The 14,470-nt window shown below is 41.4% G+C and overlaps 1 protein-coding gene and 1 long non-coding RNA gene across 2 annotated transcripts; one reads left to right on the top strand and one right to left on the bottom strand.

Moving 5' to 3' along the window:
* The first annotated feature begins 314 nt into the window (after positions 1-314).
* On the top strand, positions 315-1,675 carry LOC115729352 (phospholipase A(1) DAD1, chloroplastic-like). The gene has a single exon (XM_030659897.2). It carries the CDS (start codon positions 384-386, stop codon positions 1,662-1,664), a length of 1,281 nt encoding a protein of 426 aa, XP_030515757.2. The 5' UTR covers positions 315-383; the 3' UTR covers positions 1,665-1,675.
* Positions 1,676-13,001: 11,326 nt separating this feature from the next.
* Positions 13,002-14,180, bottom strand: LOC115729349. Its single transcript, XR_004013940.1, has 3 exons — positions 14,099-14,180; positions 13,789-13,879; positions 13,002-13,048 (listed from the first exon to the last, which is right to left on the bottom strand). It is a non-coding gene; the product is annotated as an uncharacterized LOC115729349 (long non-coding RNA).
* Between the last annotated feature and the right edge of the window lie 290 nt (positions 14,181-14,470).

Below are 14,470 nucleotides of genomic sequence, written 5' to 3' on the forward strand. Positions count from 1 at the left end.
TATGACTTGGATTCTTCCTTTAACCATAAAGCTAGCAAATTTTTATATGGGTCCGGAAAATCATTAACCAGAAGACCAAATTCTCTTCCTCTCTTGTTCTTTTTTATGTGAGTTCTCTCTCTCTCTCTCTATTCCTTCCTTCAACTTCACTCCCTGCCGTCCACATACCCCAGTTTCCACCCACATTCTTTTCCTGCTCTCTTTCCTTTGCTTTTACTTGGTTTTGCTCTCCGACTCTTGCTCATGAGCGCTGACTATAAAACCTCCACTCCACTTCACTTCCCTTCACCCACCAATCCAAAGCCAATCTCGTCCCGCCCGACTCAAACCTTAAAGAACCTACACGCGCGCACTCACTCACTCGCTCACTCACTCATCCGAACATGAGTCTCCTCGTACGAACTCCTCATCCACTCGCTCCTCCCTCTAATTCGGACAACTTTACCGGCCTTCGCTCTTTCACTTGCAAACCGATCGTCCGAATCAGCAAGACCGGCTCCTCCCGGAGCACCCTGTTCCGGGACAAATACTGCGTCTGCATGGCCGATCCCCAACCCGCCAAGATCGGCAAGAAATGGATGGAGTATCAGGGACGCAACGACTGGGAGGGCCTCCTCGACCCGCTCGACCACACCCTCCGCCTCGAGATCCTCCGCTATGGGGAGTTCGTCGAGGCCGCCTACCGCTCCTTTGACTTTGACCCCTCTTCCCCGACCTACGGCACCTGCAAGTACCCACGGAGCTCGCTCCTGGCCCACTCGGGTATTCCCGAGACTGGGTACCGGCTCACGAGGAACCTGCGCGCCACGTGCGGGGTCCAGCTGCCCCGCTGGGCCGGGATGGCTCCCGGCTGGATGTCCACCCGGTCCAGCTGGATCGGCTACGTGGCCGTCTGCCAGGACCGAAGTGAGATCCAGCGCCTCGGGAGGCGCGACGTGGTGATCGCCCTCCGCGGCACGAGCACGTGCCTCGAGTGGATCGAGAACCTGCGCGCCACCTTGACGTGCCTCCATGACCATCACGACAGGACCGAGGACGACACGCCGATGGTGGAGAGCGGGTTCCTGAGGCTATACACTTCGAGGACCGCCAATTTCCCAAGCCTACGGGAGACGATAAGGGAGGAGATCGCGCGGGTCATCGAGACCTACGGCAACGAGCCGCTCAGCCTGACCATCACGGGGCACAGCCTCGGCGCTGCCCTCGCCACGCTGGCTGCCTACGACATCAGCTCCACTCTGGAGGGGGCCCCGATGGTGACCGTCATGTCCTTCGGCGGGCCACGAGTGGGGAACCGGAGCTTCCGGCGCCACCTGGAGAAAAGCGGGACCAAGATCCTACGCATAGTCAACTCCGACGATCTAGTCACCAGGTTACCGGGCTTCGTCGTCGAAGACGGCGACACATCGGCAGACGAGAGGTCGATCTACGTGGCGGGTATGCCACGGTGGTTTCAGAAGAGCGTGCAGGACGCGCGCTGGGTGTACGCCGACGTGGGACAGGAGCTGAGGCTAAGCAGCAGAGAATCTCCCTACCTCCGAGAAGGGAACATGGCCACGTGTCACGAGCTCAAGACTTATCTCCACCTGGTGAACGGCTTCGTCAGCTCCACGTGTCCTTTCAAGTCAACGGCCAAAAAGATGCTAAGCATGCACTGCCGATGATCAAGTTAATGCGATAGGACCAGCACCGGACATAAGTGTAAATAATGCAACTTACCTGAAGGGTCTCCCTTCCTTAACAATCTCCAATATTCATTGACAGTGAAAGAAGAAACTAAAGGAAAGATTTCCCTTCACCATTTTTGACTGGAAGTGAGATGAAATAGAGCATACATTATTTTGCAAGCAACCTGTTTTTTTCCCCCTTCTTGGATAATGCCGTTGTATTGGTTCGATGTCCGTATCATCCTTGAGATCTCATATCGCGAAATTCGTCTCGCCATTTGTTTGATGTCATGGTACGAATCACTTGAGAATATTGGCGCTTTTGGGGCCGAGGGAATTGTGTATTATATGTGTTATGTAAAAATGCTCCGTCTGTTTTGTAGAAAATGAAAAATATTTTCCAAGTTCGAGAAGTTATGCTTAAATTCAAGAAAATAATTTTCTCATTGAAAAATCGAAAATCACTTCTCACAATATGACTAGGTATATACGCTTAAACTTGAAACTCTACAGTTAGGCACGGGAGCCCCAACGGTGGTTCCCGGCGTCCAAGACCAGGTCTCTGGTGGTCAGGCCTTGGTCCATCGAGGCCCCGGAGCGCGTGCCCATGTCCATCAAGGTCAAGCCCGAAACCCGTGCTCATGCTCGATGCCTCGGCACCTAGGCCTGAGTCCACAAAAGTCGAGCGCGAGATCCCAGCACCTGGGCTCGGATCATTGACATAAACGCGATGCTCAGGCGTGTATCAAATTGTGTCGGGCGAAGCAATAAAGCTGCCCTTCGGCGACGGGATATCTTATATTGGTTCTTGGAAGTCGGCTCTTACTCGAGCTGTCTCTTGAAATTTGCTTAGAGGAATTGAAGGCTCTGGTCGTGTTTGGAGTAGGGAATGAGCGAGAGAAGGGGAAGAGAAGCGCCAGAACGGAAACATTTCGAAAGAAGAGAGAAGACACAATAGGGCATGCATCCACACGTTCCACATGCACGCGAGTGTAAATACGTACGAGGAATCATTGTGGGTTTAAGCGGTTGGGGGACCAGATTGGAGCTCAATGCAAATTCAATCATAAATCATCGAGGAAATTTTGATGTAGTCCTTCCGGCCTATTTTCGACAAAAATCTCTAATCTGGCGGTGTGCCACATAGGGCAATCCTTCCGCGTCAGCAATTTTCGACGTAAATTGATCGGAACGACTTTATTAGAATTTCACGCAAATGATTAGAACTAGATTAAAGATTGAAAAGTTTAAGACTGAATTGATATCCATAAAATAAATTTAGGATTAATTAGATAATTTTTTTTAGGGAAAAAACCACAAAAAACCCCGAACTATGCTAATTGTGACACATTTACCCTAAACTTTTTTTTGTAACACAAAAAATCCCAAACTTTTACTCATGTGACACATTTACCCCAAATTTTTTCTTGTGACATTGAAAACCCTAAACTTATACCCGTGTGACATATTTACCCCAAAATATTTTTTTGTGACATTGAAAATCCTAAACTTATATTCGTGCGACACATTTACTTCAAAAATTTGAGGTAAATGTGTCACACGAATATAAGTTTGGAGTTTTTAGTGTCACAACAAAAAGTTTGGGGTAAATGTGTCACACAAGCACAAGTTTGGGGTAAATGTGTCACATGCATATAAGTTTAGGGTTTTTTGTGTCCCAAATAAAAGTTTGGGGTAAATGTGTCACAACGGGCATAGTTTAGGATTTTTGGTGGCTTTTTCCTTTTTTTTTATGGAGTTTTATATACATGGAAGGTGTATATTTGTTAGTGAACAGTTTTCTTTAGGGAGCTGCTACATGATGATCTAACAATACCGTCATTATTTCTGATCCCATGATTTTTCAATTAATTAGTATTTTATGCCAAAATACGCGATGATGATATGTGAATATACGATAAAATATCACTGTCAATACTATAAAAAAAATAAAAATCAGAAAAGCATTTCCCTCTTCACGAGTGAAGGAAGCAGTGGCCGACTTTCTCCCACTTTTCCTATCTCGTCCTTTGTTCAGAATGCTAGCCATGAAATGCCCACGTCCGTATACAGTACGTGGGTACGAGATGATGTCTACTGTTCACGGTACGATGAATATTCAGCGTGTTCATGTCAGAGATATTTTCTGGAGCATGTTTTCCTCTAATATTTGTCTTCATTTGTCGTACCTCTTAGAATTGCGAGTATATCCAATTTTGATTGTGCATAAACGTTGCCTTAGATAATCTATCTAATAAAGTTCATAAATAGGCTCGTGTACTCTTTATTGTTGTATACAAAAATTTCGTATTTTTCTCTTCCGCGAGTTTCATATTTTTTTATGATACTATGGCACCCTAAGTCTCACATTTGATGTATATATCCTTAAGATCCACCTCAAATGATCACCCAACTTGTGTGTTCACTTAGAGTAAATTGGGTAGGCTTTTACAAATGGTATCAGACCAACGCCCCTTCGATATAAGTGCAGTTCGTGGATGGACTATGTCCATACGCAATCCAACAATGGTGCTAGAGTGATGGTCGGAGCCGAGGGAGTTCGGAGAAGGTGCGGCTCCTACTAGACTTTTTGGATAGCAAAAACTTAATTGTGCCATAACATAGAACTATCATGGGACTAAAAAAAGAATAATATATGATTTCAGATATACCTTGATCCATGATGTCTAGTTATGGGATGGCTGATAAGCTCCGTGCAAACGTAAACTAGTTCCATGTGCTTTAAAAGCCGTGTATAGGCACGATGAGCCACAATCAAAGCGAACAACAACGTGCCGATGCTCGGATGGAGCTGCTTGCGGTGGTGTCCCTAGTCCCACATCGCCTTGATATGGGCAGCTATAGTAGTATCAGAGTTTTACATGTCTTCGTTCCTATATTGCCTTTGACATGGTTAGCGTCCAAGTAGATAAGTCTCTCGACACCCCTAAACTGCCTTTTAGTGATTTTATTAAGGGATTTGAGAAGTTAACATTATAACAGTATAACGGTGCAATCTTAACTGCAAGTGTTATGAATGACAAGAAATATATCAGCAATAATGATGAGACTACCTCTAATTTTATGCCTAGTATTTCACCGTGATATTGTAATGCTAGCGGCGCGTTAGACATAGAGATAGAAATAGAGGGTGCATATAAATATGGGAACAAGCCGGATATTTCTTCCTAGAAAAGGAGGAGTTCCTATTCAGGAAGGCTTATTAATTTCAAGAAAGTGCACGTCAAATATCACCATGGAAAGGGGGAAGCTGAGAAGCTGAAGCGGAGATTCCATTTCCTCTAATTACCAAACCCCACAGCGAAGATTATCCATTAAGGTATACAGATTCTTTTCTTTTTCATCGTACACTAAAATTCTTCCTCAATATGCTTGTCATCTCGACTAGTTCTTTTACGAAGGAAAACATACCCACATGATCGATATCGTTCTTCTCTTTTGAAGTCATGGTATTCGACTCTGTCGCGTCATGACAACCGACAAGTCGACTTCGATCTGTTCGACTTCTTTTCCGCCTCTTGGAAAAGGGAAGAAGATGTGCCTTCTCGTTTGAGGAGGTACATTGCAGTCGGTTGTTTTGACCCTTGCTTTGTTTCTTCCAAACTTGCAATCTCCCAAGAAAAAAAGTGGGGAAGTTTCCCTTTCAGCAATCCGCGGTTAAAGGAGGGAGGGAACAGATGAAAATGTGGAAAATGCCTTCGGATCGCGCCGCAAGAAAGTGGAGCAAAACGAGAAAATATATGCTGAGCCCACACGATATAAACCCTAGGTCCACCGCACTGCACTCCCCCGCAACGTGACCAACTTGACAAAACAGTTTCCTTCCATCACTTCATGATTGCACTTGTGGAAGCTTTTTCCCAGCATTAGTAGCTCTCTCTATAAGTAGAAAGCTTGATCCCCTGCATGGGTAATACGCGTTTTAGTTGACCAAGCCAGCAGAATGATCGGCCGGACAGAAGGTAGGGCTGTCACTTTTGTGAAGGAATCACTGTCCAGAACTTACTATAAGAAAATAAACGGCGAGAACGAGTGATCAGCTGACACTCCCGTCACGGAATGTTTGAGTTATGGCCCCTCCGAAGCCGGCGATCGCATCATCCCACCGGATCATGTGCGACCAAGCCACGGACCGACCTTCGAAGAGGTCTTCCTAGGATGGGTTCACCGCGACCATGTCGAAGTATGCCAACTGCACATGCGAGTTGAGCCCCCTTCATCGTGGGAGAACACATAATTCATGGACTCCTAGAAATTCGGAAATCTAACCACAGGCATATTTATTACATTTGTGGGGCATAGATTACATTGTTTCATATAACATGTGAAAACCGTGTGAACTACAGAAATACAAAGTAACAAACCCCACATGGAAGGGACAATTTCTTTTATATTTCTACGCATAAATAGAATATACAGTTCTCGCCGATTCCAATAATCATGCGCATAACATGAAAAGATATCAATGACGGTCGCTTATTTTTATTTTTATTCTCTAATTATAATCGCCACACATATCAACACAAATTATGAGTGGTTGATATTGAAGGGAAGGGCAAGTGCATGTTTTGTGTTGGGCAGCACGAGAAGAATGTGCGACGCATTCCTATGTACGATAAATTATAATCATTGTCACATTGTCATTGTCGAGCGCCAACCTCTATCCATGCCTTCAAGAGCTTAGAATCATGGACAAAAATACGAAGATTCATCCTAATTAATTAACGCGCTAACATCTTATGTCATGTTTTTAAAAACCTCATAAGCGCCGTGAATTTTATATGGCATTTACTTGAGTGTCACAATTTTTTTTTTCAACCACATGAGTGTCATGACTTATGAATGTTTATTTAAGAGTTATAATTTTCAATTCATCACTTTTTTTGTCGATAATCAATCACTTGAATATCACAACTTTTTAAAAAATATTTACCTAAGTGACAAAAATCCAATGTGACATGACATTTGCGGTGAACATTTCCAAAAAGTTATGGCATTAAAATGTGGCACTCAAGTGATTGAAAAAAAAAAAAACTTGTGACACTCAAATGGGTGTGGAAATGTATCAAAAAAGTCCTAAACATATACTAATTCAGTACTAAAACTTTGAATTAGATCAATTTAGTCCTAAATATTTTGCATTGGTACCAATTCGGTCCATCCGGCCAATTTTGGCCGAAAATCATTAATGTGGACACTAGCCATCTTATGTGACATAGTATTTCTTTTTATTGATATATTTTAAACATATATTTTTTCAAAAAAATTATTTTTGTTAGTTCTTTTTTTCCATTTTAGCTTTAGCCAATGAGGATTGCCAGCAACCCTCATGGCTACTGGGAGAGGGTAGCCAGGCCTCACCCGCCGCTGGGAGAGCCAAGCTAACCTAGATGACTACTAGCGAGGTTGTCTCGCTTGTGACGGGCGGGGCTGCGAAGGCCCTCACCGCCGTGGGCAAGGCCACTCTCGCCCAATGGCCGATGGGGGTTGCGAGTGATCCATGTTGGCCAAAGTCAAAGTGAAAAAAAAAAAGAGAAAAAATTATTATTACATAATGTACACGTTAGCATCGATCACGCCACATAGGATGAATGGCATCCACATCGGCGATTTTCGACCGGATGGATTAAATTAGTATAAATGCAAAAGGTTCAGAATTAAATCGGTCCGATTGAAAGGTTTAGGGCTTTTTTAGTACTTTTCTTAAATGAGTGTCGCACGAAAAGTATAACACCCATACTATACACTCCCCTTTATATTATCCCTCGCGACATTGCTCTTAGGTTCTCCACAACACGAGTTAGAAATCAAAAAGCGTGGTTACCTTCTCAAGGCGACCGTACTCTATGTCCGACGGCCGTTATGTACCTAGAAACAAAATGAATAATCCGACCTGGAAATTTTCTAAAACAAAACCACGTGTGCATTGATGCAAAATCTTTTTGCTCCCTAATTATCCAGCAGAGACAATTCAGGAATAGTAGGAACAAAATTAGAGTCGTCGTGTTTATTTAAGAAGAAATATGGCCAACACAAGTTTTGCAAACTATTCTCAAAAGGAAGTTCTACGGTTTAGATATATTGATTTTTCAATCGTACGATAGTTTAATAGTTATAGTTGTCCAATGCAAAATAAACATTGGATATTCTAGATAAATCAAATGTAAATATTAGACATACTCGCTAATGCCGTACCACTTAGGATTATAACTACCCACTCTCTTCATTCGATGGTGAATATAGTCGCCTGTGTAATTCTTTAAACCTCCAGTGTATGCTAAACTCAAAATTTATTTCAACACCCACTCCTTAATTTTCAAATTTTCATTGTCAATATTAGAGTGTGGTTTATATTCTCTATCAACAGGAAAGCATAGGGGTTCTATTACCCGATGAGCTAGTGGGATCGGAGGAGTTGCCTCGGCAAGGGTTGTCGGGGCAGCGCCCCCGAGCTGCCAGAGGGCTTTTATAAATTGAGCACATATTTATTCATTGCTAATTTGAGTTTAAGCCCAAGAATAGCTATCGTTGTGTATACTCTTTTTTGCTTGTAACTGAGTGATGTAACGAGAGAATTGCGATGTGCTAATTATAATGGAATACTCTACTGAACGCAACCTTAGTTTCAAGGTGAATCGTGATAAAATCTCATCTATTGATTTCTCTTTCTCACTTTTACGTTTTACTTCGTTGTAATAATGTGTCGAATCTAAACATAGAAAAGGTCAAAAAAATAGTCCATACTTTTGTAATTAAAGGAAAATGCTCTTTCAAATATCATCTAATTTTTTGCAAAAAGTCTAAGCTTCCCTTTGTGAAGGAGTTTGTTAAATCGATCTTAATTTATTGAGCATTATTTAGATAAGGACATCCAGACACGGGCAAAAGGACAAAAAATGTGAAACACGCGGCAACATATGCTTCCTCTGACCTTGAAGATGCAACCTATATCCATTTTCTATTATTTTATGTCAAGTCACTTTCTGTTTCATTTATTTATTTTTCCATTGGGCATGTTACGTCGCAATCGTCGAGCAAGTTTAAGCTTTTAAGGATTTTCGATTTAAATTTTGTACCTAGAGTAGAAGAGCAAAGTGGCAGTAACTATTTCATAAAGAATCAAAAACAGTCGGACGTACGAGCTTTTTTCATTAAAAACGAAAAGAAAAAGAGAAATCTTAAAACGTTAAACTAAGATAATTGATTTTTTTCGACGTTAATTGTATACCTTTCAGACCTTTTCTACAATGTCGTGGAAAACCATGGCAAAATTGTCGAACTGTTGGAGAACCGACGTGCTTTTCAGTTGTTCATTGATGATCATTATTAATCGTTAGATCGTTGATTGTTGGCTATTTAATTAGGAGAGACAATTTTATCGTGGGTAGAAATGCATTTATTTTTATTTCAAAGATTGAAGGGTTTCCAAAGGCAAAAGTGATGATAAGCCTACACAAATAAATTAGGATCGAAATTTTTCTGCTCCCCCTTTGACCTATAGCACTCCCCAAAATAGTGTTTTAACTATAGTATCATTCATGGGTCTCACTTTTTTAGCACTTTATACTCATTGACAATAACTAAAGTAAAACGTGGGTCCCATTCTACATTTTACTTTATTTTGCTTCCCTTTTCTTTCTCTTCTCTATGTTCCTCATCTTCTTCATTCTCATTGTGTTCTCCCCTTAAGTGATAGGAATTGTACCCCGATTCTAGAAAAATAAGCCAAGCAAACTATCCACATTGGCAAAATATAATAGTAAAAGAACAAAATCAGAAGAATACATCGGAGAATTTGTTACCCCGAAGCGAACCATTAACTTGCCGCTGAAGTTCCTTTGTCTCCTCGGGATTACTTCGACATGCAGATCGGTTAGGTAATGGTACACTAGGAATCAAATCAATTTGATGCTCTATGCCTTGAATCGGTGGTAGACCTCCGGGAATCTCATTAGGAAAGACATCTTTTAATCCCCGCAATAAAGACACGACAGAACTAGACAAACTTGGATCAAGTTTGTTAGCAAGAAACAATGCCTCTTTGTACAAAAGTATAAGTATCGGTCGATCCAGAAGTAAAGCTCTCCTCACTTCACTCGATTTTGCAAAAAAATTCTTTTCCCTCTTTTCTTTCCTTTCTCCTTTTCCCTCGGCTTTTACCACTCCACTCTTTTCAGCCACTGCTTTTCCTTGCTTCTTAAAATCTTCTTTTCTCTTCCTCTTGACTTCACGTTGTAGTTTCTGTTGATCTTCATGGACCTCGGTAGGTGTCATCGGTACCAAAGTGTAAGTCTTCTAATTCATTACCAACGAATATCGATTGGTGTACCCGTCATGATGTACTTTCGGATCATACTGCCATGGCCTACCAAGTAAAAGATGATCCGCTTGCATAGGTACAACATCACATATCACATCGTCTTTATATCTCCCTATCTCAAATGGGACTCGAACTTGCTTTGACATCTTCATTTCTCCACTATCATTTAACCACTGCAATCTATATGGTCTAGGGTATTTTTCAGTCCTTAATCCAAGCTTCTCTGCCATGGTACAACTTGCTACATTCGTGTAACTACCCCCATCAACAATCAAACTACAAATCTTACCATTCACCAAGCATCTTGTATGGAACAGATTATCTTGTTGTTGGTGATGCTCATCCTCCTTAACTTGAACACTCAGAGAACGCCTAACCACCATCAATTCACGTTTGACAAGCATCTCAACATCGCTACAGTCTTCTAACGGTGGCATCTCAACATCCTCTTCTTCCCTGTCACTTTCGGATTGAACATCTCTAGGTCTAGTCATTATCATCACCCTCCTATTAAGACACTGATTTACGATATGACCCCCGCCTAAACACTTGAAACATTTTATTTCACGAGTTCTAGTGTTAGGATTTTCAGTTTTACTCGAAGTCGGATTCGAACCAACTCTGCCGTCCTTCTCCTTCTCCTTTGAAGTTTCAGCCTTAGAGTTGTTTCCCTTCCAATTGGGCTTCCAATTCGAACTTGAACCTCCATTGCTCTTGTAATTTCGGTCCATCTTCAATTGCCTCTCAACTTTGATAGCTTTACCCATCAATTCTTCCAACTCAACATAATGTTGCAGCTCTACCACTCTTGCTATATCTCGGCTCAAGCCACTCAAGAATCGTGACATTGTAGCCTTACGATCCTCTACCACATTAGCACGGATCATGGCAATCTCCATGTCTTTATGATACTCTTCCACGCTCCTATTGCCTTGTGTGAGATTCTGCAGCTTGGGGAGCAAGTCTCGGTAGTAATGACTTGGTATAAAGCGCCTCCTCATTACCGCTTTCATGTCATCCCACGTTTCTATCGGGCCCTCACCATTACGTCTCCCGCTAGTCACAAGTTAATCCCACCATATAATAGCATAATCAGTGAATTCAACAGTTGTAATTTTTACCTTCTTGAGCTTCGAATATCGTTGGTAGTCAAATACCATCCCCATTCGTTTTTCCCAATTTAGATATGCATCGGGATCATTCTTTCCTTGGAGAGATGGAATCTTCATTTTGATGTTACCAAGTTCATCATCTTCTTGATTTCCAAATCCTCGACGTCTGTTCCTCCTCCCAAACCCGCCATCTCGATCATCTTCTATATTGGATACATATTCATCTTCAAATTGCCGTTGCCATCTAGGTTGTTCCCTAGGCTCATCTTGCTAATTTTGTAGCCTCCCTTGTGGTGGCTCTCGATCACCATCGAGTCTCGTCTCACACCTCACAACTCGATTGCTAAGTGCTTCAAGTTGTAAGCCCAACCGCTGGATGCCTGCTAAAATCGCTTTATCCCTTTGTTTGGAACTATCCTCATTCTAATTCACGCTTTCTTGATCACCCGCCATAACTTAAACCCGCAAGAAAAACGTTAGAGATAAAGAAACCTCACCAAACACTCTCTCACGTGTTTCGTTGAAGGTGTTTATCACTCCTCTCGTGTTTAACTTAATTTCGGCTTTTTCTTCTCTCAATTAAGCTCACACACTCTTGCATTTTATCTCTCGTTTCTTTCTCACAAACTCTTTATCGGACTAAATCCAGTTTCTCAAGCTCCTCACAATAGTTGACTAAACCACCAAGCAAGATCAGAAATCAATCCGGCAATATACCGCTCAATTCAGCAATCCAACAACTTTTGCTAATTTTCAAATTTCAAACTCAATTTTTATTGTTGAAACTTCAATTCGGTCCAACTAACAAACGAGTCGCCTTCTTGATTTTTTTTTGTTCGGCCCTTTTTTTTTTTTTTTTACCGAAACTTTTTTTTGTTTGTCTTTGTTTTCTTTTTTTTTTTTTTTTTTTTTTTTTTTTGCTTTTGCACCTTTTTTTTTACAAACTCAAATACAATACGAAACCTTAGGACCGAAAACCCTCATTCAAAATTGAAAATGCAGCAAGAACAGATTCAAAACTCTAATTCGATTAACAACGAATCTCTAATTCTATAAACCCTAGATTGTTGAACGAAAAACAGTAAAAGTAAGATAACTTGATCTTGTAGAACCAGCTCCGATACCAAATGATGTGAATCGTTGCTGAAGGTGATCGTTCTACGAAGATCTAGGAGTTGCAAATTTGCTAACTTCAACCCCCAATCGAACATGTGATTGGTAATTTCGGTATGAACGTGACATGTTGACGAATCCGTGTCAACTAATCAACGCTATAACGCCACGAATAAGAGAATTCGCGATCTTGCTCGATAAGTTGAATTCGATCGCCACAAGGGAGCCTTGATAAGATCTAGTTCTCAAGAGAACTCAAAGAAGAAAACCTCTCTGTATAATATTTTGAATCAAAGTTGAGTTATCAGAAACCTATAAGCTCCCTTATATAGGATGCTAGCCCTAATAAGACAAAATTACAAAAATATCCATAATTAATGAAAATTCGCCTAAAAATAGAAAAAAAAGCCTAAAAGTCCGTCTAAATGATTCCGAATCGCTAAAAAACGTCGTCAATTACTACTAAAGTAGTGTGTATTGATCGGTGGCCCATTTCCAAGCGTCACGAAGTCATTGGAACCAAAAGTGATATTGTTGCGTCAAGGAGCTTCAGAATCTTTAAGTCTTGAATCCATATTGTCTCTATTCCAAAGATTCTGAACCATGACGCCGACAGCTTGCTTGAATTTCTTTGCTTTCGCTCGAGTGATGGGGCCTAGCGAATAGGATAATGGATCCCTAGCACCTCCTCCTCGATGGGGCTCGATGTTCACATCATAGCCAAATAACGGCCAATGCTTCAATATCTTGACGGATTGCTTTTGCACCTTTGACTGTACGGGAGTTGTTCACTAGCTTGTCGAGTGCTTGACAACCTGAACATCAAAATACTGTTGCAATCAGATGGTTGAAGTATTTGCTAACGAAAAGCAAGTTGAAATATTAATTCAGTTGCCAAAACTTAAAGGACAGTCATTCACTCCCAAAGGCAGCTTCTCAAAATCCTGGGCCTAAGTCGCACCAAAAAAAAAAAAAAAAAAACATAAATAATGGGCTTAGATGATTATTTGGACCCTCAAACAAATGACATATAGCTGACAGTGAACACACCATGAAAAGTTGAAGAGTATATGCTTGACGAGAGCAACAAGTATTCTCCAAGCAAATTCTAGCTCTGCACCTGTTGCTTAGGCCTTCAAGCGATTATGTCAACATACATTGAGAACTCATTCGGCTACTGCGAGTGAGTTTTTGATGCACAGAAAGGGTACAAATGCAGGTAACTCTTCTCTAGGGTAAGTATAGCGTAGCGATTTTCAAATATTTTCCTTTTGTTGTCTTTTTGCTTTGTTTTTCCCAAAAGCAATACTCCACCATCATGTTATGTGTCGTTTACATTAACTGAGTTTTTTCACTTATCATTCAATTTATCATCTTAGTATCTTCCACAATGTGATGTAATCTAGATATGTACGTTGAGAACAAAATTTCAGACCCCACTTATTATTATCTTAAGAGTTTCAAAATTGAGCAGACAAAGTTGCAGGAAGACATGAAATTATTGTGTTGCTTCTCTTATCTGACGCAAGAGCAACTGTGGTAAAGTGAACTTTACCTTTCTTTTCAATGTCGTTGGGACTTGCAAAGCCAGGGAACTCCTCTGTAGGAGAGCAAATGCGCGTTGCTGAATTAGGAGCATGTATCTCCTCCAATCATAGATGATAAGAATGATGATGCCCATTTAGTTTCACAGGTCCACGATGGAATACGCTTCTTGACAGGATAGGACCTAACTATTAAACATGGATTTTCACAGAACTTTTAACATTTGAGGATCTTTTTACGAATAGAGGAGGGCACTAAAAATTTCTCTTGTGAGATGACAGTGCCCCAGACTTCCTACTTCAGAAGAGATAGCAAAATACCACGGCTTCTTCTTCAACGGAGCATTCTTTGACAAATGGATGATCAAGGAGAGCAGGCCAAGTCAGCCGATTCTGAGGTGCCTACATTCCAAGGCCCAATGGTAAGGCTAGGGGTTGGAAGATTCTGGGGAGTGGATATTAAATATGACATTATGATTGGTGAGACATTTCTATTTTCAAACAGTAGACTACCTTACAGAGAGCAAACCTTTCAAGAAGCTCTTGAAATTTGCACCCATGTTTGTCAGGATATTCTACTGGATCCAGGTATGTAACATGGCTTCAAGCATTAGCGTAAGTCTTTCACAAATACTAACATGATTACCTTAACAATGTGTCGAATGAGAGCATATACTGTATTACTACAGAATG

This window comes from Rhodamnia argentea, chromosome 9 (assembly GCF_020921035.1).
Source record: "Rhodamnia argentea isolate NSW1041297 chromosome 9, ASM2092103v1, whole genome shotgun sequence".
Classification (NCBI taxonomy): domain Eukaryota; kingdom Viridiplantae; phylum Streptophyta; class Magnoliopsida; order Myrtales; family Myrtaceae; genus Rhodamnia; species Rhodamnia argentea.

Bases quoted from the DNA above. Each gene is read 5' to 3' on its own strand.
- LOC115729352 (XM_030659897.2), top strand. From the start codon at position 384: ATGAGTCTCCTCGTACGAACTCCTCATCCACTCGCTCCTCCCTCTAAT.